This window comes from Augochlora pura, chromosome 6, assembly GCF_028453695.1.
Source record: "Augochlora pura isolate Apur16 chromosome 6, APUR_v2.2.1, whole genome shotgun sequence".
Taxonomy (NCBI): Eukaryota; Metazoa; Arthropoda; class Insecta; order Hymenoptera; family Halictidae; genus Augochlora; species Augochlora pura.
In genome coordinates this window covers 16,448,926-16,473,589 of record NC_135777.1, presented here as the reverse complement: position 1 = coordinate 16,473,589, position 24,664 = coordinate 16,448,926, and the positions used below count along the sequence as shown (strand labels likewise).

Sequence of the window (24,664 nt, the reverse complement as noted above, 5' to 3'; positions counted from 1 at the left end):
AATTTCAAAATTCTCCTGTTCCATTTTGATCATTTGTTACTTTTATCTTATAATTATATACCATTTATTAACTTTTTTATTTTCTCTATTCTATTACGATTCTGAAAAGATAACAACGTCTATGTTATTCCAATCCATGCACACCTGCTTTCCCGTTTTTAAAATAATTACTCAAAAACCACGTCAAAGGATATCACCGCGAAGAAACAGTAACATTTAACACACTGTACCATCGTTGCGGAACGTACGGTACTCCGCGGTATAGATTACAGCGACATACAAAGTCCCCGTTCTCCAGGTAACATTTGTTATTAAAAATGCTTAAGCGACTTCTAATTTGCCCGGCAAAGTAATCCGTGCCGGTTCTTTATTTCTCCCGCGGCAACACGCGCTCTCAAAAGATTTCGTTGGACTTTTCGTAAGTTTCATTAATCCCCCGCGAGCTTCGGCCACGCGCGAAGCTTACCACGCTGGAAAGGTGGAACGGTAAATATGGCGGCGTGCGCCGGCAAAAAGGCAGACCGTCGAAGTTTAATATCCCGACAGAAGGGACTCCGACCGTCTCGTCGCGGCGAATAATTGTAAAACTGTAATTTTTACTGATCGTGTTTGCTCGCAGGAATTATCCTCGCGAGGCATTATTAAAATTCACAGCAGGTACGCGCGGCCGCGACGTCGACCGCTTTCATTGTTTACGGAGGGAACAAAAGCGTTTCTATCCCGGATATAAACGTTATTGCGTCGCGCAATAAATTCGCGAACAGCCCGCCCGCGCGCGCTTTTCTCTATATCCCCGGGTTTAATTCGCTTTGATTACAGTTGATAAGCAATCTGGAATCTCTTTCCTAGCATTGTCGGTAAACCGAGGAAGCGGGATCGGGCTTCGGTGGCCGGGCGGCCGTTACCCGAATGAAATCGCCGGATCTGATAACCCGCTCATTATCAATGCTTACATCTGGTTACAACCGCGGAAAGAATCAACCGTGGAGAGAGGCGAGACCAGGTCAACGTTTATTCCTTACATAGAAATAACGCTACTTCGCGGTAGATACGAACCCCTAAAAAAATCTCTGAGTTCGAGAGCCTTGCTTTTATTACTTTAACCATTATTTTTCTCCTCTATATCATTTATATATACATTTTTCAATTTTACGCTACGTGTTCGCGTTGAGCTATACAACGTTGCAGCCGTCGCTGATAATTCAAAGTCGAAATTTCTGTACCAAGTTGATTTACAAAGTGGACAAAGTACGTCAGGGGTAGCGACGACTCGATTCATTTCCTCAGAAATTGGTGTTCAAGAGCTTCTGAACTTAAATACCCGCGGCACATGTAAGGTGGTCCCAGCGATTACCGGATCCTAAATTCACGTGATACTTTTTTTCCGCGGGTGGTGCAGTGAAAGGGTTTGTGTATAGATCGGACCGTCGAACAAGAAGGGCGCAAGAACTGAAAACCCGCATTACTGAAGCTTTTCATCGTTTACGAAATATGCCGTGGCTCCGCGGGCGGACTGGCGGCAATATGGAAGCCAGACTAGCCGGGGTGCTTACGAAATAATGGCGGTCATAGTGAGCTCGGGAACGCAATCTCAAGATAGCTCTATTCTTCGATTTAAATCGGTAAATAGACGGTTGAAGTTCGCGAGCATTGAAAAGGCTAGTTATCGATTACGTGCATTTACGTTTCGCGCATTGTATTTGAGTATGAATTGTGCAGCTGTTACAACCGTCCGTGTAATTAGCGCCGGCAAATGGTCGCTTTCAGGCGTAACCTTGCCTTCGATCCGAATTTGTTATAACATTATGTAATTTATCATCGAGACATACGACTTTGTCAACTATTTAGAATACATGAGGAATGCTGTTAATTGTTCTTACGTACTATTATAGTTGTGGCAGCAGTCAGGAATATAACGCGAATCCGCAAAATATTTAATTAGTGTGTGCAAACAGTTTGAATATATCTAAGTAGATAGAATTAATGTTAAAAAGGATGAGAATATAGATGAAAATTAATTTATCCGAAAATAGTCCCCTTGGAATCCGGAGTTAATTTTCTAGTTACATTAAAAATCAATTTCGAAAGTTTCCACCAGCTAAGTCTAATTTAATTAACGTAACCAAAACTGGAACGTTAAAATCCATCACAGTAAGTGTATGAAGTCGTTTCGCATTCCAATAGCAGCGAAAATTCACGGGAATTGATTTGGAAATCTAGTAAAAAGTTATTCGTATTTCTTCATCACTTTTATCGCATCTATCACTATTATTATTATTAATTCTATTAATAGATCGTTATTAAAGATCGCTCACCCCTTTTTGCAACAAATACGAAAATAATCCTTATATTAATGCTAGACATCTCGGTTACAAAAATATATTTGCAAGCACCTCTGCAATATTTTGCGGACAACATCGTCGCTCCTTTTATGCGAGCTTACGGCGAGTTGAACAACGCGTCTCATGGATGTTGTAAACGTTCTAAAATGTTCGTACTGCGTTCCCTCTCTGTGTTTCCCTTGTTTAGCAACGTTACAGCTTTCAACATAAAAAGAGGAGATCATATTATGTAGTTTGTACGAGAAGTTCTTTGATTTTGACACGAGCTGGTCGCTTCGCCCCACGGCGCGCCCGCAACCGGTTTGCCCGGGGGTTCCTTGGGCCGGAATCGCTTTAATTCACGGTAATAGAGGATCCTTAGCGGTTTACCGGAGACGAGGGAGATCGTAAAGCTCCGGGAAGTCAGGCGCGGTTGCGCCAATGGCCAGAGTGATTCGTCACTGCGGAGAAGGGAGCGTGTCGTTACGTCAGCGGCGACGGGCTGTGTAGGTAGCGAGCGTCGCATTTTGTCGTCGGTCGGAGCCTTTCTGCCGGATACAATCAGGGATTAGGAGGGAAACGTGCTTACAATTCACGGCGAGTGTCACTCGCTTGCTAACGGCGGGCGGCACGTCGTTGCTGGCGATGCAGAGATACGCCCCCATTTGTCGCCTCTCGACACGATAGAATTGCAGCTTCGAGCCGTTGTACGTCTCGTGTTCCTCCAAAATGTTGCCACCTGCGCACCAAGAAAACGTTTTCCATCTGCATATTTTCCTGAAAATTGACCCCAGCCTAACCGAGATCCACCCGCCGTATAATCGCGGCATGGTCACGCGCGGACCTCCTCCGAGGTCTCTTCGCTTCGGACCGGGACTGGCCGGCAGATACCGGCCCGCGTTCTGTATCCACGATTTTACCGAAGGCAGAGAGACGAAGGTGGTTCTACTTGATAGCGATTTATTCGGGAGTTTCTTTAAATTCTGCCGGTATGCTTTGTACGTCTTGTTCAAATATTAAGAGTCTTTATATTTTATATCTCACTTATATTTTAATATTTAAAATATAGATCATAAAAATAATATATACCCATTATTATTATTATTATCTATATTTGAAATATTAAAATATCTACGTCTTGTTAAAATATTCAGGAATTTTGGCGTCTCAAATCGAAGCCAATCGCCTCCGATTTCAATCTTCAACACCTACCCCTTATACCGACGCTCTTCGCCGAATTGTGGTTTTCAGCTGCGCCTCTGAAAAGTAATTTCGAAATTTTCTATAAACAGCGAAGCATCTATAAAAAAACGTCTTGAAACGGCAAACGGCGCGCTTCGCGTAGTTATTGAATTAAAGCAATGCGAAGTGCCGCAATATTCTTGAATTTTCGTGGGGGATGGAGACTGATGGAAACCTTGAGTGGCGAAAGGTTATGGACACTTGGCAACGTTGCATATATCACCGTACACCCAGGGCTCGCAGGCCGTAAAAACCTCCAGAACTTCTGAAGGCAATAATTCTGGCAACTCATAGGTTGGCAGCGTTGCCAAGCCAGTGCGTGCGGTTGGTACGAGTATCGGTGGGGTGTGACTGAGTTGCAGCCGTTGCCGCGAACTTGAGCGAGAGAAAGTGCGCTGTTAAAATTGAGAACCTGTCCCTATCAACGTATCGAGTATTCTCTGTTGGTTACATTATTTTTAGTATAGACCATATTCAGTATAGAATAAAACTTATGGAACCGGATTTGACCCCGCTAGTCTATCGCGGAGGTGGATAGGGGTAGAAACGATATACTCTACTCCTTTTCTCCCTCTTTCACAGTATATACAGTGGTTAGACCAGAGGAAACAGCTTGAGCAGGTTCTTAGAGACTCCGAGCTCTGATCAGCACCCACCTAGTCCCAAATGCAACGTTGCCGCACTCTCGCGATCGCTGTTTCTCTGTAGTACCTGTTTACGCGCGAAAAGATGATAGTACACGTACTCTTCGTCTCGTAATTATAAAATCACCAGAATATATCAGTTTCAATAAATTGTAATTAATATAATGATAATAAACTAAGTATACCATATTTAAGCACCGAAAAAAACAACAACAGCAATCATTCAGTCAACAGTAAATGTCTCCACTACCCTCATCTTTCCTGAAAAGATGTTCCTTAATCTGAGTTTCGAAACACGTTATATTTCATTCATTATCATATTAACTTTTGTCTATAAAAATTGAAATTTTTTAGCTGATTCCATAGTTAGAAGCAATTTATGTATATAGGCGCGTCTAAAATCATCGTTACTGACTATACACTCTCTCATATCTTTATGAAAAGTTAACCTGTATATGATAAACATTGTAGTGCGAATATACCTAAACAACTGCTCGTACCTTCACGCCGAACACGGTCGTCCCCCTTTCTCTATCTCCAGTGTGCAGGTACATATGTACTGTCTTCGACAGGGAAGGTTCACACAGTGGGTTTGCGGACGCTGCGAGGGATAAATGGAGGACTCCCGAGCCCGGGTTATCGATGCCCGGATTTGTTTGACGCTATCGGTGCGTTTATACGTCAAAACGGTGCCTCCGCGAGCCTGTTCTCTTGCACTCTTTAGCATACGGTGTAACTCATTCTACGGAGTGCACGCTTGACGCTGCTTTATGGAAATCGGCTTGAATAAATCGGTTTCGCGGGCACCTTCCTGCTAGCTGCCGAGGAGGAGTGGAATGGTTTCTCTGATTTGTTTTACGAGCGCGGTTCGAGTGATTTTTTTGTCGGGTTGCCTGGTGTATTCGTTTTCAGGCAGGCTGGAATTAATCGTTTCATGACCGGGGGATTGGAGCTGTTGGAAATTTGTCGTTGAGGGGGGAACGAATTATTTATCGAAGTGTGGAACGTCAATCTGAGTTTTAATTCTTGGTTTATTCTTAAGTACGGTTTCAATAGAAAACTTTTGACGCTCATCTAGTTTGCAATACTAGTGGTGGGGTCTAATTGTAGGTCCTTGCTGTTGTCCATCTGAATTAAAATTTTATAATCTGCCGTTAAATTTAATTTTTTTTTCTTATTATTTGTTTGCAATTTTGTGAATCAGATACATTGGCCTGGCACAATTAATACGAAAATATTCAACCCTCAAAGGGTGAACCCTTATTCATCCCTCATTTTTCTTATTTTTATTTGTTCTTTGTCGGTGAATTTTTTCCAGTAAAATTATAAAAATATTGAAAGAAGAAGAAGTGTTTCTTCGCGAGGTTTTTCTTTAACTATTATTCATGTCACAGTGTTTCTTAAACTATCATTTAAGAACATGGTGAACATCGAACGAGGAACGATAAGGTCACTAAGACGAAAGTTATTCCACTTTACTATAATATTATAGTGTTCAATCATATTCTATGGAACGTAAACTGCATGTGTTTCATGCGAAGCTGCATGCAAATGAATGCTGTACAGTTTCGAACGTGGAAGTTGCATCACTTTTCTCGCTACGACGCTTCCACTCTGTAGCCGTCGATACTTTTCAAATTCAAGTACTCGTTTGATCCAGGAGAGCGTGAAATAGTTATTAAAATATAGAATACTTTCTTTTGAGCCCGAATAATGCTGTTTATACCGCATCTGCGGCAGAGGGAATCAGAACAAATCCGTCTTGCCACGCCAATAACTTGGCTCGCTAGTGTTTGATACCAAGCACGAGATGCTTGGGAATTGATACGCATTAGTATTAATAAATACAAGACACGGCTGGATCCATCGCAGGTTGAAATATTATTTGATGTTACTTTATGTCAAGATTATTTTATATTTGAAGATAAATTATGTCTTGTAGCAAAAAATAGCAGCAAAAAGTATGGCTACAGACATTTTTATCGCATTTTTCGTTGTCGTATCTTCATTTAATTTTCTTTTAATTTTCTTTCAATTTTCTTTTAATTTTCATTTAATTTTCATCTTTGTTTTGAACTATACTTTTCTATGAATTATTTATCGGATAGTTCTTGAATTGCTCTTGACTTTGATTAGAGGGTCAATAATAATATTGAAAATTATGACACAATTTATCTTATAACCTTCGTGATTTTTTAATCGATAAGGTGATTACAGTACGAATAATGGCTGCTTTGTAAATTCAAAGGGAGAAAATGTCGCGACTCTAGCGAAAATTAACAGGACCATTTAAATTCTCATTGCCTTCGGCTATTCTCGGCTACATGGAGAATTTATTTCACATAGCACGTATAAGTAATTACCCTCAAAGTTTTTGACGTGTTGGAAATGGCTACATAATTAAGTGGTAATGCGTCCACTGATAATACTGGAATATACACACGGTTAATTAATCATTATCGTGTCTCGTTTAATGGAATTTTCAATTTGAACACGTTTTCTAGCTAATTTACTAATGGAAGATATTAATAGTTGTTTGGCAATAAAAATAAGTAACTAGAATTATAAGATTGATTATGTTACAGTTTGCTGATAACTCATTTAAGTGTGTCAGTAATATTGAAACGTCATAGTACTATAGTAAATATAGTATGTATAGTATGTAGTATATGTTATAATATGTAACATAATCTTGACATAACCTTAAACTGCTTCGATAGCAAAGCTCATTACTAACACTGTACTAGTGTACAAATATTTCCATTCAATCGGCTAGTTGTTAAATATCTTATAAACTTTGGTAAAGCGCTGTCGACATTATAAATTTATAAGGAGACAGAAATAATTAACAAGCACAATCAGACAATTGCTACACATGCTCAAACATCGAAGGTTTCTGTTAAACGATTGACGTCACTTAGAACATCGTACTTTTTCCTACTATATAAATTTTTTTGTTTTATGTTAAAATTCATTTTCGTGGTAAAAATACGACAATCATTATTACAACAGAAACGGCTGACTACAAAAAGATAATGTAGAAATGGGATCAGAGTAGAAATTTTGTTAGGAAACCAAAAGTTTTTATTTATTAAATTTCACATACTCCATATATTTTGCATATATTTTTTTGAAATGCACACGCGAAAGTGTATTTCATACGTCATTTACAATTATCACATATATATTTTTGAAATTTGGTTATCATTCAAGTAACAAATAAAGTTGCCATCGTTATTTCATATTATCGATATTCTGCATATCTACATATTTCTTGCGTATGCTGCACATCTACATACTTTTTTTGCATATGTTGCATTTCTATGCATTTCTTGCATATCCAGCATTTCCCACATATTTCTCGTATATTATATTTTCGCATTTTACGCGTACGTTATTCAGATATTTCAGAATACGTCACGTCAAAAACACCAATTACAATAATAAAGTTCAATCATAATAATAAAATCCAGCCTCGGTTAGTCTATCTCGTTTCGATCAAGAATTTATATTTTTTAAAATTTCATTTTATATTCTCGACCAACAAACAGCAAGATTGCTAAATATCGCGAGCTCCAACAAATACGTATTAAAAGTCCCGACTTCAACAATCGTCTTCGACAACTGTTACCGAGAGCCTTAAAGAACACAAACTGTACACGTTTCGTGTTGCGGAACCGTAAAAACCAGCGAGCGAAATCGTTTCGCGTCATTGATACGGGCGGAAAGGCGGTTCGGCCAACCGCGAACCGATGAGATTTCATTAAGAATTCGCGCCTATGGCCGGCGAGATGCTAACAATTCCGATGGCTGGATAGGCGGACGCCCGGTGGCCGGGACCGTAAAAAACAACAAAGGGAACAGATAAAAATTCTATCTCCCGAGACAAAGGTTACGAGGCTTTCGGGACAAAAATTCCCCGAGTGCAAATTGCGAAACGGTTCGCGGGGGTATTGTCTAGGCCGGTGGTTTTTTCTTTTAACCGTAGAAAACCGCCGCGCGTCTCGGTCGCGCCATGCATCTCGCGTCGCTCTCACAGCCGACGATAGTGCTTTTCTTACGAGCTTTGTAAACTCGTTAGCGTTCGCTCACTTAAGGAACTCGTTAGCCGGCTAAGTAGTGAATTAAGCATATATCTTCTCATCTTTTCTTCCGCTTACAACGTTTTGTATCGAGTTTCCGGCCTCTCTTGTTTTACATGCGACATGCCTCCGGTAACCGCCCCCGCAACCAAGATACTCGCTCCCTCTCTCTCGCTCCCTTTCCCTTTCTCTCTCTCTCTCTCTCTCTCTTTCTCTCTTTCTCCCTCTTTCCTTCTCCTCCACCGTTCAATTGCATTAGCCCGCTGTTTCGACCTGGTTAAAAGTTCTACCAGGTTTCGTTTAGATCAAAGTTTCCTACCAGAGAACTGTAACTTCTTGTCCCGAGATATGTTCTTTCCATTTCGCGGCTTTCCGTCGGCGATCTTTCATCCCCGTTGACTATCGTTGCCCGTCGCCGTCCCCGTTGCTATTCCCGCGAACCACTCGACGCAGAGGTGTTACTCTCGTTTAGCAATTCCATCCGCGTTTCTTGTCTCCTTCGTATACAAAATAAACGCCGCGACGGGATCCGCCACGGCGACCCCGGTATACCGAAGATGATTTACGCGCTCGCCGAGCGGGATTTCTGAATGGCAACGGAGCCGATTATTGTGGCCGGCTAATTGCCGTGATATTTCTTCGTTAGCTGGCGCAATTAACTTTGTATTTCTCGAATAAGAAGCGCTGAATTTTTGTTATTAAATGATGAAGAAAGAGTAAATGGATTTCGTGCATGTTATTAACTGTATTAAGTATATATTGTATAGAATAATATTAACTATATTATATAGTATAATATTAATTATGTAATATGAGTATGATTTAATAACAATATTATATTAATGTAATATTAATGTTAATATCAACCTCCAAGAAAACACTGTGATCCCGGTGGAACAGGATCTCAAAATAAAACCACTCTTATTACTAAGTAATATATTATCTATTATAATATTAAGTAAACCAAAGAGTCAGCAATTGGTCACAGTAATCGACTCCATTTTCATATAAACTCGCTTTGAAGCACGTGATCTTACCGTTTTGCGTATTTGATCGGAGTTTGAACGACCACAAACTTCCTCTAAAATTCAGTTAATTTGCTCCGTGGAATGGTAAGACACATCGTTCGAATCTACGGTGGTTTATGATCTGAATGAGCTGTGGAAATGTGACATATGAATAAGAACGCGCGTGGATACGTAACTTGTGATAGTATGAGAGATGTGCAACAAGTATATTGAGTAGGGGATGGGAATAATACGTAGTTTTCTGTGGAATCTTTGCCTTGCACATTTTTGTGGTTTGGGATCATTAATGAAACCGAGTCCTTTCGGAGCTATTTTGATATTATATAATAAGTAATAATATGTAATAACATGTAAAAAATGTTAATAGATCACAACAGTATCAATCGAACATAATTCCCTAATTTTTTATCAGTTCAATCAATTGACGTTCATAATGACAACCACAATGCTACCTTATAGTTCCAGAATTGTTTTCTCCTTTTTTAATATATTCCAGCTCACTTCGAAAATATTATAAAAATAATAGACAATCATGATAGACTTTTGCATATGCATTCAAAAAGATTTATTCAAACTGTATGGAGTATGCAAAATATGAAAACTGTAAATGTTTAAAACGAATCAGCTAGTGTGAATTTTAATTTTTTAAATATATATTTATTTAAATATTTATTGATGTATTTATGCGAAGTAGGAACGTAAAGAATAGTATCTTAGATAATTAGTACTAGTAACTAGAATGTTAAACTTTCCATTTGCAATCAAAACAAATTTACCCTGTACGAAATGAAAATAAGAAACTTGTTGATCTTTATATTCGATAATTTTAGATCTTTAAAAATGTCACGTTGTGTATTATACGATGCCATCGTGTTGTTTCTAATACGCGTTCCTACGTGCGTAACAATTTTATTAATTAATACCGAAAGCAGCCGGCACAATCGTTACGTGTTATTGTTTGACCTTCTATTATCTGACATTTTCATTATATACTCCACGAAGACTGCGGTGATATACATATAATCACATTGTGTATTATACGACATATGTTTATATAAACTTGATTATCCTTGCGCTAATAATTTTACGCTTTATACGATACGTTTCAATAGCAGAACAATGCCGAACGAGTAATTTCAAATGTACCAAATTCAGCGGCTAAGATAACACGGTTTTCGTTTAATTACCTGTTATTGATAATGCCGAAAATTGTGACGATTAATGTATGAAAAAGCAAGGATATTTCGAAATTCAACAACGTCGCAGGTAGATACAATAAAATCGAACAGTAAGTTGTATACTAATCTATTAAAGTCTCTTTATAATTTTTTCTTTATTAATTAATTAAATAGTCTAATGCGTTTTCTGTGCCAACAGAATACATCAAATCTTCGGTTAAACTGACCAGAGAATTATGAAAAGTATCGTGCAATTTCTACAAATCGTCGCTTGCATTTTCAGATTTATTTTTTTATAATATAAAACAATTGTATCAAAAATTTGTTAAAATAAAAGGCAGAACATTTTTTCGCTGTTCACAGATCGGACCAGAATTTTTGGAATCGTTTTTTTATATATTCTCATATTTTTTTATTTTATGGTATTATATTTTATAATATTATTATATATTTTATGATATTATATTTTATGATACTATATTTTTTATATATTTAATATTCAGACAGTCAAAGCCAGCTCTGCGATAAAGAAATAACCAGATTTCTATTGCCGAGGTCATTGCATTATACACTAATAGTGGAAATTGTTATGCCTTTTTCGTTTCGGCGATATTCCCGACGATTTAATTGATATAGCGAAATTCCGTACATGATTCTATTACACGGAGCAATATTTGAGCGAACAAAGGAATTTTTCGAACGGTGACTTCTCTCTGAAAAATCAATCGAGGCACAAAAACAATATGTTTTATTTGAGTCCGTTCTATTTGATCTGAAAAAAAAAACAGAAAACAATTCGGCGATGCGAACAAATTTGTCGGTCCTCTAATTATAGAAATTGGTCGGGGACATCTCTCGCAGATACGCTCTGCATGCGACTATTAAATTCTCAGAAATCGATTCAACGTTGGTTAAATTCTGACAGTGATATTATATCCGCATACAACGCGAATACCAAAAATAATTTATATAATTTTATACAACTCGGTATAATATATGCATGACAAATTGAATTTTACGACTAATGCAACAATTACGTTTTCAACGATTGTACAATATGCAGAAATTTGAAAATAATATTGAATTAAAACGCGACAGAATAATCTTAACAGCGTCTTGTGATGGTTGCTCGAGTGTAAAGGGTTAAAATACTGTTCCACCGATCACGGCACCGCTATCACAGTTCAGCTATCGTTGTGAACCGAACGACAACAGGGACGACGCCGCCTTTTGCTCGCGAGGGTGCATGCAAACTGTTCGAACAGTTTCGCCGAAAGTACACGGAGCCGCGTTGCCAATAGCGGTTAATCGAACTCCCATTGTTGAAGAAGAACGATTTATCTTCGTAATGAGTCTGCACTTTGGTTCCTCCATTAATTCATAAGCATGAATACGCTTATTCGCGCGTTCACGTAGATCTTAATAGCATTCTTCCGGACGACAATCGTTAGCTACCGCGGACGGGGAAAAATATCTACGGTCGAAAAGACAAATACAGGGTGCCTTGAGCGTTCCAGCCGCATCCGGCGGGGTAGAGTCAGCGCTAGAGTGGGGTAGAGAGAGAGAGAGAGAGAGTGGGGAGACTAAAAGCTAGCGAGAGGAGAAGGGAGATAGAAAGGGTGTGTGGGTGGCAACGGGGTTGGCGGCGGGAACTACGTCGGTCAAAGTTTTGCTAACTCGGGTCTCTGCAGCGGAAACTACCACCTGCCTCCTCCTCGATGTATGTGCAAACGATATTGCACGTATATGCGTGCTCTATGTACTCCTGGATAGGACTGTGCGGGTGCAGAAGCGCTTCCCGTGGCTCGTTGTACGTGTCCCGGCTCCGTATGTACTAACACGGGCCTTAAGTCCTCCCGCGGCTGTGTGCGCCGGTACAAGATACCATGAAGAGAATTCCCATCCTCTGTTTCTTTACACGCGCGCCCGCTGTTCCTGTCTTCGAGTTCAAAAGGTGAAACTTGTTTCAACGACCTGCCTCGTTATACTCACTCCGCCATGTTCTTACGCCCAATCTGTGTGCCCACGTCCGAAAATTTCCCGGCTCTTGACTTCACACTTTCCCCCCCGCCCTCCCCGCTGGTGTGTCCCTCCTGCTACGCCGGGCTGGCTGCTCATCATCGATGCAGGACGAGACGGGATTAGCCTCTCAGGCCTAATAGAACAGACGACGCCGCGCCGCGACGGCCGGTGATTACCCCGTTTCTTTCTTCTCTCACTTGTTGGCTGATTAACGAGAGCCCGGTTCTTTCGTCTGTCCCTTCGTTTCCGGTGCAAGGGCTCCCCTACTTTGGTTATTCGTACCTGGAATGTCTGATTTATTTATCGGCCGTGCACGGTTTTTAACAGTGCCCAGGATTGTTTAAGTAATATTATCTGCAAATGAGAGTAACGAGTAGATAGTTTATTATTTACTGTTAACATGGTCGGTTATTTACTGTTTCAGTTATTTATTAATCGTTTGGTGGAACTTTTATTCGTTGTTTCTTATTCGATAAATTTGGTTCTGTTCATTTTGTTAAATAGATAATGGTTTTGTTAATATTTAATTTCAGTATAGACGACAGAATTTCTGTGGTACATATAATTTTTAATTTCCATCTTGAAAATTGTACCTTCGGCAAATAAGGATAAATTGCAAAATCCTACAATTTTTATTGAAATATATGCGTTATATTATTCGACCAAACGAAAAAGTTTTCGATAAATATAAATTGTAGTATTGTGGTACTATTACTAACTACGCATTTAATTTGAACTATCACATCAGTTTTACGTTATTTTAACAATTTTTTCTTATCATACTTTCTCACCTATCTGTGACGACAGTATTTATTTTACAGTTTTATCTTGTCTCCCCATGGAATGAAACATGAAACTACGAAACAGATATCTCCACGATAATTACACTACAATTATTTACGATCGCACTAATAGTGTGTTCATTGACGACGTTCGACGCGCAGTTAACTTTTAAATCAGGTTACTTAATGCCGGACAAAGTGTTTAATTAATTGTTGTTTACTAAGTTTAGCTTGTCAATCAATGCGTTAACTGCACGGTCACAATAAAATCGCTTTTGATGGCAGCGACACTAGCAGTTAATTTATCGATCAATCGATTTATCACCGTGAATCAAAGTGAATTTATCATGTTATTCGGTGATAAAGCAAGTGATTAGTTTTGGTATAGCAAACGAACGACGGGACACGATCGCGCGCGTGACGAGACGTAATTAATAAATCAAAAGGAGACTGCTACCGAAGCTCGTACTAAAAATGTTCTTCAAAGCAAAAATGCTATATTAATGTCTCGAATAAATTACAACCTGTAGAGCTTAAGTTAATGTAAAATGTAAGACAATAAAATTAGAAAAAGTTGAAGAACTTCCATTTTTTAAAGGTATTGTCAAGGTTATGTCGACACTAGTGAAAAGAATATTTACTTTATAATAGTCCATTTCGTCCTAGTAAAATACTGTAAAAAATAATTACATCTATAAATAATTAAAAAAAGACTTCCGTCAGATTTTTGTACTGTTTAAATAATTATATTTGAATTTTAGAGAATCAATCTTTCCGTGCTTTGAAAATTTGATATTCAAGAATGTTAACTATTCGCCTAAAAGATTGACCGTCCAACGATAAAAAAGCATCAATATTTCTAGCTAAATAATAATTACTCGAAAAGTGAACTCGAGTCTTATCCATTAGATCTTCAAATAAACGCGAATGCGATGCCGCCGAAAATTACCCGCGTATCTCCGTCATAGAAACTTGGCCGGCCAAGTGACTACAGGGAAAGTTCTTTACCCCGGTTAATTAACGAAATAAGGTTAATAGACGCGATGAAAAATCTGGCAAATATATGTAGAAAGATACGTGACGTGACTGTGTAAACCGAAAGTTTCACATGTCGTGGATAAAAACTTTATCCAAGTGGTTCCGCCCCGGCTGACGTAATTTTCATGCTAACGCCCCTTTCATTCGTTGCACAGCGTCTGGGAAAATAATTTCCTTTTATTTCCTCCAGATGCCCTAATGAGGTAAGTGGATTTTACAACACTAATTACACTACAAGCTCATGAATCCCGCTGCGTCCATCCTTCTGTTTCGTGCGCCGAGAATACTATCCAATTATTTAAATTGCTGCCAGGCAAGAAAAGGAAACGGGACGCAGATTTCCAGCGGACGTTTAAGGAGCACGTGACGCGACACGTACGGATAGAAACAAGACGTCACCGTTTTATTTTACCGAAAACTTTGAGCCAGCCGTCACGCTGGAAATCCGCCCTCCTTTTTAATTGCCCTTACTCCGCGATTACATCAAGAAACGGAACGCACGTTGGCCGGCTCTCGCAGAAGAGGATATAAAGTGGCCGGTAACGTTCGTTTGAATCGGCCACGGCGAGGAAGATTTTCATTCAAAATTCATTATCAAAGTTTACTTGAATTTTCGCCGTGTTTACGCGACGTCGAAAACCGAGAATTATATTTTTTAACTAGAAACTAGGTGATGCATTAATTATAGCTTGTAAATTCTTGTCTTATCTATTATTTTTATCATTGACTATTCATTTTTTGTATTATTCATTAATTATTATTTTTAGTTACTATCTATGACCTTCCGTTTTTATTTCTATATGCGACTGTTTAATTTCATTTTTACTTCACTTTTTAAACAATTCTCACGTTTCTAAAAAAATATTTCAACCTCGATTATTTATTCAGAATTTTTAATTGCATGACTAGATGCTATTGTTCATTGCACAGGTCGATTTATGAGTCGTCGATATTTTATTCATGTTTGTTAGCATTTGAAACGACTTTTAAAAAAATATAGAAAAGAAATCGTAAAGCAAAATATTGCAACGATGTCGCAGGATTTTTGGAAGAGGGAACTCGCGAACAGCTTATTTTTAACTAACGAAGACGAACAATAGAAATTGCAAAACGTTACGCGCGTCGTAAAAAGAACGACTACGTCACAGATAATAGTTATTCCGTTTCTTATTCGTTTCTGCGACCGGAGAAAATCGTCCGCGCCACAATTGTCACGAATCGTATGAAATATTTACCATTGCAAATCTTCAAAGTGTTGACCGTTCATTTGAATGCAGGCTTCTACACGTTTCCCCAATGGATTTCAGACACGTTCCGAATTGACATGCTGTACTTTGAATATACATACATACGCCGTTCTATAGGATACGTTATGTAGTCGCATAAGGAAACATCGATTTACGTACCAAACAGCCTGAATATTTCTGAAATTTATATGCTGATTATATTACGCTACGTGTTTGCGCGCAATCATTTTTCCTCGCCCCGCTGAATCCCGCTTGACTGCGAATATATTTTTTTACTTTTTTTTTCGAGAGAGAGAGAGAGAATAAAAAAGAACCGGAACGCACGATTCTCACCGGCGATTCGTTTCGAAAACAGAAAAACGTCTGATTGATAAATTACGCGATATCGAACGAATATTTTGGCTGATCGTTACGGTACCGAACCATTTTATTTGTCAACTTACTCGACCGTGAACAACCTCGGAAAATAACAAAAAATATTGACAATTTGTTTTAGCTGATCGAGTACACAAAAGCATTAATTTCGTCGAGCATTTTTTCATCAACATTTTATGCGCAAGTATGAAACTTATTATTTCCTTCTGACAAATTCGGAAGCGATGAAGAACATGAGAAATTGTATAATAAAAAGGTTAAATAATGTATTATTAAACTTATAGCAACTGAAATTTATTTGTTTAAAAATTTATATATATATAATAAATTTTCGAATCTTTCGTATTTGATATAATATAAGTAAAATATAATTCTAGCGCAAATGTTGAATATTTATGGTAAAAGAGATTGAGAAATAATTAAATCCTTTAAGTTTAATACAACAAATTTCTTTGAACAAATAATTTAAATTGTGCGATTTATTTTTCGGCTTGACAGTAATTTTTGCAACAAACGGACGAATAAATTTGCGTTAAAGAAGGTGAAATAGTTTAATTGTTGTCACGATTTGTTATCGGATATTTATGTTTTTTGATATTATTTATACACTGTAATTTTAAAAAATTGATTTTATTAGGACGTGAAATTTATTGAAACATTATTGATATTCTTGTTATTATTGATTTTCTTGTTATTATCGATTTTATTGTTTCTCTTGTATTTCTTTGTCGTTCGAGACCGGTTCTTACGTTATGTGCCACCGTGTATAGTCTTATTACTGTAGTAAATCCTCCTCGTTGCGCGAAGAGAACTTCAACTAGGATATTAGGACCGCCTAATTACCCTATTAATACCGAATTAATGTGGGGTCATATGGCGGTGAATAGCGAATATTCTTTGGTACTTACGCCACCGAACAGCTTGGTAGTTAAACTTCAAACTACATACGTACTATCAGGCGGTAATTAACGGCGGATCGCATGAATGTACAAACTCTGTGTATGTGTTTACACGACCGTAAACTATACGTACTAGTTGAAGGCGAGTGGCCGACTATGCGATAGAATCTTTTCTCCAATGTCATTATTGTCCACAAATCGCTGCAAATTACACACTCCGATGGTTATTCGATCACGTATTAGATTATAAACAATCTTAATATTGCTAATAAATATGGAAATATGGTAAAGAAAATAAATAAATAGTTTTATCTTTTACAGTTTCCCGATAAACTTGAATTTATCAAGAAAATGCAATAAAAATCACTTGTTCGTAATAATTGTTAAGAGAACCAATTATCCAATTGTACAATCCGTACAAACGAATGCTATAGTATTACAGCACGAGATGAAAATCGAAATTCCCGCACGCTTACATTTGAAGCATTCATTGCAATGTTGAATTTATTAGATCGCGGACGATGTATCGTGTTGGTTTAATTAAATATTATGTACGTTCAGTCGCGTTCCCACGTTATTATCGGAGCTCTAATAATAATGGGAGGTTTTGCAAGAACCGCAATGCTGATATAGAATCAACCACGTTTCTTTAGATACGATGGCATTAAAATATATTTTATAACAATTATACATTTATCCTAACACGAAATAGAATTTTTCTTTAATAAGAGATTTAATATTTTTCTTTAATGAAATATTATAGTTCTTTTTGCTCAGAAGAATTTTACAATTCTTTCTATTCCGCATTCGACACCAATGCACTGTTGTTTGAAGTATTATTTAGAAACAGATCGGTCATCCTGTCCAAGCCAATTAGCCAAAGGATTATTAAAATACGGTTTTACCAAGTTCCCTCGGACACGGGCTCCGCGTTTACCACTAAAACGGCACTGCGCGCTATCAGCGGCCGACATCCGCGTGCAACATTTACAGCGGCCACGTTCAAACTATCGCGCAGTAAACCGGTTACCGGCTTTAATCAAAAACCGTTGCCAATCAAAAGCGTAAAAATCTCGCGTTAACGGGTCGCGCGTACTCGCGTTCCCCGCGACACGACACGCCGATGCTAAATACGCTACCGGTCGAGCGAACGTCGGCGCCGCCGTTAAACACATTCGCACAAAAGCCAGGAAATATAAAAACGGAGGATCGAGGGCGGCCCGCCGATATTGAAAATGTCCCGACGACAAGTCCACAAAACATGCAAGTCGAACTGTGAAATTTGTAGAATAAAAGCTGGCCCCGAAGCACGCGGAACCGTCGCGTCGCGCGCGCGCGCTCGCGGCGCCGGCTCCCACACTACCCCCGCGCCGTGCACCAGGTGAAAATATCGGATACAGCGGCGGCGTGACCGGTGTACGGTTTCGATATTAAAAGCATAAAGTATTGCGAGTTCACGATCGAGGTTGTAACAAGGTGGGGAAAAAAGGCGAGGCCGGGGCGACGACGGAGCAAAAAGGAGGACCGCAGATGTTGCGCATTCCGCATTCCGTTATCGATGTCGCTGACATAAAGAGCCAGGGCAACGATTACCCCGGTTGAAAGTGTTGTAATAAACCTCGGCTCCCCGCTCGGTAGCCGCGCGGCCGAAGAAAACACCGGCGGATGCGAGAACCGAACGGTCGTTCTACGTGGGAAAACCGTCATAGATCATTCCAGGTGGGTACATACTCCGCGACTACGGCAACCATCCGCATACTAAATTCCCGATTTTCGACGAACGCTCGATATCCGAACTATTGCAATTTCGCGGAAGAGAATCGAACAATGATAAACCTGGACTCATTGCGAAGTTCGAAGCTTCCGCCTCGGCCGTGCTTCGTTCGTTTTCTTGGGACGCGTTTGCTGTTTCGCTCGGTCGTTGCGAATCCGCCTGTCGAATTCGACGCGGTCGCAGGTCGAGGATTTGGTACTAATATTAGATATTTTACTAAAACTTGATATATCACTGTCGTATATAATATATTATATAAAAATATAATATATGTAATGTAATATATATTAATGTAATATATATTAATGTAATATATATTAATGTATAATATATGTAATATAACATATAATAATATATAATATATGTAATATAACATACAATAATATATAATTTAATATCATTATTACTGATATCGTCTATACGGGTTGTACCAAAAATATCTAACAATCTGGAAATGAGACATCTGAGATCATTTCAAGCAATTTTTTCCATCACAAAAATTTTCTCCAAGGTCTTATTAACTAGTTAGTAACGAACAATGTAGACCAATGAGAGGCGACTACTGCTGACGTGTGGCGGCTGAGTCAATGATCGTGCTTCTCATTGGTCAATGTTTGACTTTATGAAGAGTCAAGAAAGAAAGAGTTTAGAACGAAATATTTTTAAAGCAATTATCATGTACACTTAGAGAGGGTGTTCATTTTATTCCAATATACGTAAAATCTCTGTTACACTTAATATTAAAAAAAAATGTACAAGCGAAAACTTATACGATTTCATGGGGACAAATATAAAGCAGGATAACATTTTTAACAAAATCAATTTAAGTCGATTTTTTGAGGTCATTGTCGATTTTTTAATACTATTCAAGTTCACCAAAAAGTCATATTTCTATTTAAAAAAAATCGACGATGACCTTGGAAATTCGACTTAGCGTGATCTTAACAAAAATGTCCCACCTTTATATTCGTCCCACGAAATCATGCAATTCGCCTACACATTTTCGTCGCAGAGATATTACGCGCGTTTAATATAAACTGAACACCCCGTATATTCCGCGTGCATTTTCGAAGCGCGCTCCAGCGTTATTGTTCTAGAACACCACTTGTATCAATTAGAGACCACGTTACAGCACACCTCGCCGTCATTATTTTCCAAAAACCATTTACTCACCTGCGCAGCGCCCTGAACACCTCAGGAGAATTGCAGGTGGAAGACGTATGGGTTTGTTCATAACGAGTTTTTTCCGCGTGGAACCGCTACTCGTTCGACTGCGAGGGGAACTGGGGTAGCACAAGGTTGGCAAGAGGTTGCAACGGGAACAAAGAGAGTAACGGGGTAGCAAAACGGAATTAAACCACCGACGACGTCTCTCTGCCTTTTTCGCGGAGGACGGCGGCGAGCGAAAGAGGCTTGTCCGCGAAGGGTAGCGCGAGCGAAAGAGGTTTGTCCGCGACGATATCCGCGAGTTTTATAGTGTCATTATATACCTGAAGGGGCCCTTATAAGAATGGGCGTTCCGTCTTCTCTCTTCCAGGACAGTCTCGGTGTCGGTCGTCCCGTCGCCTGGCAGATTAGAGTCGCGTTGTCGCCCTCCGAAACTGCCAAGTCGGCGCTGGTATCGCTCCCATAAACGATATCCGGCGGCACTGTCGGATAGAAATGAAAAACGGATGACAATCAGGTGGATCCGAGCGTGTCGCGGCCGCGCGCAACGCCGCTAACAAATTCCGCCGGCTTTTGGCAACCGCCGAGCCCGCTATTATTTTAGCTTCCTTGAGTCCGCGGAGCTCGCAGACACCCCTTATTAGGTCAACGCGTCACTAAAAGACACGGCAGCTCTCAAATCCGCGCTGACGTACTTGCCTCCGCCGAAAGATACCGCGAGAATGCAGTAGCAGTCGTAAGAAGACTGTTATTGTTATAATTGCGCGGTATAACTGTTACTTGGGCTTATTTCATTTTCTTTCATTGTGATATCTACAGGTGCATGTTTTACTTTTTCGTGGTAAAATAGGTGAAGTCTTGGTGCTTGTTTTATGAATTATTACTGCATAATAGATTTTAGTAAGTTCGTTAATTTTTATTGTTTGAAGAAATGAACTAACATATAATAATTTTAATTATATTTAATTGATTCATTTTGCTTGAAAATGTAATAGGGAATCATGGTAATTTATTCGAACTGAAAGTTGAATATTTGAGTTTTTCTCTTATCCAGAAATTTATTTTTATAATATTCTGGAAACCACACATTTCATTATATTATATCATTTATACAAATTATCGCGTACTAGAAAACTTGAACGAAATGTTTATCTAATTGATCATTATAAGTGTCAGGATATTACAAAAATAATCCTTCGTATAACAAAGCCCCTCCTTAACTATAATCACCACGCTTTCATAAGAATAACAAAAAGAAATTCCAGATCTTAGACAGATTAAAAATACTCACGCTTGTAAAATTTACAAAGATCAACCCGGTGCACCAAGTGCAGACATTTTGAAAAATTTTGTCGACGACTCCGTCCACTTCAGCGTTTGCGCACACGTAAGAACGGCAATTTGTCGAAAATGCATTTCACCGAGCCGGCGTTGTTGCAATTTAATACGTGGAATCATAACAGCACTCCGGAAAATTTCGTTAAAAAATTTCTGAAAATTATGTGAACGTAGCGGTTTGTGCGATGCGGGCACTTGAAAACTGCATTTGCGGAACCAGAAGTATCTCTGTGAATTTTCAGCCGAATTAAAAAATATTCTCGTAAAAATTTCCTCGATTTTTAAAATCGTCATAACGAGTCGCAAGATAATCGGTTCATCTGCTCTGTAACACGAACTATCGGTGCAACGACGCATCGAACGTGGGAACACGTGATTTGCCAGTGTTCTTCTTCGCAAGCACGGGAACTGTACCTCCGAATCGCAGTGAAAGCATTAAACGAATTAGCTCGATTTTGTGGAATTTCGATCGCCGCTCGTCCGGCAGTGTCGCCGTGTTCCGCAGGTAACAATAAGAAGAGAGTGGGTCGTTGTGATGCTCTCTCGCGTCTCCGTTGAAACAAAAGACATTTAACGGTCGGACCTGCGGTGACCGGCATCTGCGGTCTGCGGTTTGAACTTGAACCGAGAATGGAAGAGAACAGCTTCCCGTCAAATGTTTCAGCCCGAATCTCTTTCCGTACGCGACTTGTCGAAGAGATTCGGTGGAAATTGAAATTGCGGGACGCATCTCGTACGAAATCCGTTTTCAAAATTCGACAGAAATTATGCGATTGAAAATTTACTTATTATCGAGTTTAATAAATCGAAGCAAATTCATTTTAATGGAAAAAAACGTGAATTTCAAAGTTCAAATAATTTTCAATTACTTCAATTTTTCTTTAGTTATTGGTCAAATGGAAAGAATGGCGATTGTACTTATTAGAAGATTATAAATGTTAGAGAAGAATTTTCCAATTACGAAGCAGTTTATTTTTCATTTTATTGTCATTTATTTTTAATTTTATTGTTAATTATTTTTAATTTTATTGTTATTTATTTCCATTTCATTGTTATTCACTTTCATTTTATTGTCATCCATTTTCTTTTTACTGTCACTTATTTTTCATTTTATTGTTATATATTTTTCAATCTATTTATTCACCTGTTTTACTTTGACTACGCGTTGTCATTTGATTCTTCCTCTACGCACGCGTCTCGGATTCCGTGAGACGTAAACAGTCCGTAAATGAAATTTCGTTCACGAAGCTGCTGGATTCACGTTAGAATAAAATGATTAAATTTTAAATCTCCGTTCTCCTTTATGGCACGGGAAATCCTACGCGATTACATTTTCTGCAATCTGAGACATTTGCTTCTCGTGAATGCGACCCACCCCCCTAACTCTTCTCGCAACTCTCGCGTAACCGGCGGGAATTATGCGTCGTATGTGTGCCGGTAATTACGAAAGTGGGTTAATTCTAAAACAAAAATCTGGAAAAAGGAATCGTCACTTATTTCGGCTCGCGTTAATTTACTTTGCCGGCGGGATTATTTTGCCGGAATTTCGTTTAACTGCCGGCTGAATTATGCATTCGGCTCCGATCGCGGAAATTCGGATATCTTCGAGAGATGCGCGACTATGGGAAGCTTTGTAATCGCTGACGCCCGTGACGATTTTAAAGTTAAGGAAAAATAAGTTAGTTGCATGAAATAAGTTTATGGTGGACAGAAATTGGTAAAAATAAATTGATATAATAAATATAACAAGTGAAACAGGCACAGCGTGGAATAAACAGAAAAGGTTGATGATTAAGAGAAAAAAGTCAAATTGACGAAATAAGTAGAAGAAAGTAGAATTGACAAAATAAACAGAAGAAAGTAGAATTGAAGAAACAAGTGGAAGAAAGTAGAATTAACAAAACAAGTAGACACAGTAGAACTGACGCAATAAATAGAATAAAGTAAAATTCACGAAACAAGTGAAATAAAATAAAATTCACGAAACAAGTGAAATAAAATAAAATTCACAAAACAAGTGGAATAAAGTAGAATTGACAAAACAAGTAGAATAAAGTAAAATTCACGAAATAAATAGAATAAAGTAAAATTCACGAAACAAGTGGAATAAAGTGGAATTGACAAAACAAGTAGAATAAAGTAGAATTGACAAAACAAGTAGAATAAAGTCGAATTCACGAAACAAGTGGAATAAAGTAGAATTCACAAAATAAGTGGAATAAAATAAAATTCACGAAACGAGTAGACTAAACTAAAATTGAGAAAACAAGTAGAACAAAATAGAATACACGAAACACAACAATGGCAATAAATGAATATATTGGCGCGTTGCCTTTGATACGGAATGATAATGACTTGACGCGACGCGTTTTGACGGAGCCTGAGAGTTTGCTCGACAATGAACACGGACTCATCACATCCTGAAATCTCGAGATCTCCGGCATTGGTATGTACCACGAAACTTTCGGGGATCTCAGCAGTCGTATGTAGCGTGATACTATTGAGATTCCGAGAATTGGTGTATATAGCATGATACTGTCGGGATTCCGATCCGATCCCAGTTGATTTTTTCCAACTCAAGTTCAACCCGTCGACTACCATAGCCACGACGAATGCAGGCGAGTTTCTTGCCATAACGACGCTGACGTTCCAAGAGATTCGGCATTCTTGGCATTAGATCTGCATTTATTTGGTTAACATATTGATTATTGTTAGCTGAAGTATGTTGTTGTACAGTGAACGTGCGCATATGAATTTTCTAGAATATTTTAGAAAGTGCTGCGATGCAAAGCTTGTTGCATTGTCTTTGGTGTATCGTTGATATATTGTTATAGTTATTGATCGTATAATTTTATGTTATTCATATCTTCTAAGTTAAAACAAAATTTGTTTCTTGCGTTATAGTTAATACTTTTTACTGTATTTTATTAAACGCTGACGAAACCAAAAGGAGCAGAAAAACGTCTCGTAATAATCATACCTGCAACCCTTGTGAATGTAATTTTATAAAATAATATTTAACAAGGGAAAGAAAATATTAACAAAATATTTTACATTATTTCGTATCATCGATACTATTTCAGAAAACAAATACAATGGTTAGACTGCAATTTCATTGCATTTGCTACAAAAATAAATGCGAAATAATAGTAAAAAAATTGAACGAGTTCGAAAGAATTATTACTTCATTTTCATCCTAATAAACATACAAAGGAAACAACTTTTAATGTTAGTCCATTACGTTGCAATGACAATTTGTATTTTGTATAAAGTCCATTGACGCCGTGAGCATTTTTATTTATAACCAGCCGAGTTCGTTAGCGGTTTCGCGGTTAAATTGATTTATTTAATTCAGACACGTCTAAACCAATCGTTTGATCTCGCCGTATGACGGTGTGTAGTGTTATGCGCAGTCGGTATACGTTCTCCAATTTGCTTTGTAGATTCGTCGTGCTCGCGCGCGCACACACACACACACACACACACACATACAGATAGAGCCACGCGAGAGCGGAACTACCTCTTTT

General features: G+C 38.5%; 1 protein-coding gene across 1 annotated transcript in view; it reads right to left on the bottom strand.

Moving 5' to 3' along the window:
- LOC144471104 (lachesin) overlaps positions 1-24,664 on the bottom strand; it is a 170,481-nt gene that overhangs the window by 5,761 nt on the left and 140,056 nt on the right. Inside the window, exons 5-6 of the mRNA XM_078182843.1 lie at positions 20,123-20,281; positions 2,911-3,060 (exon numbers count right to left, since the gene is read on the bottom strand). Of these exons, the coding sequence (XP_078038969.1) occupies positions 2,911-3,060; positions 20,123-20,281 (309 nt within the window). The remainder of the gene's footprint in view (positions 1-2,910; positions 3,061-20,122; positions 20,282-24,664) is intronic.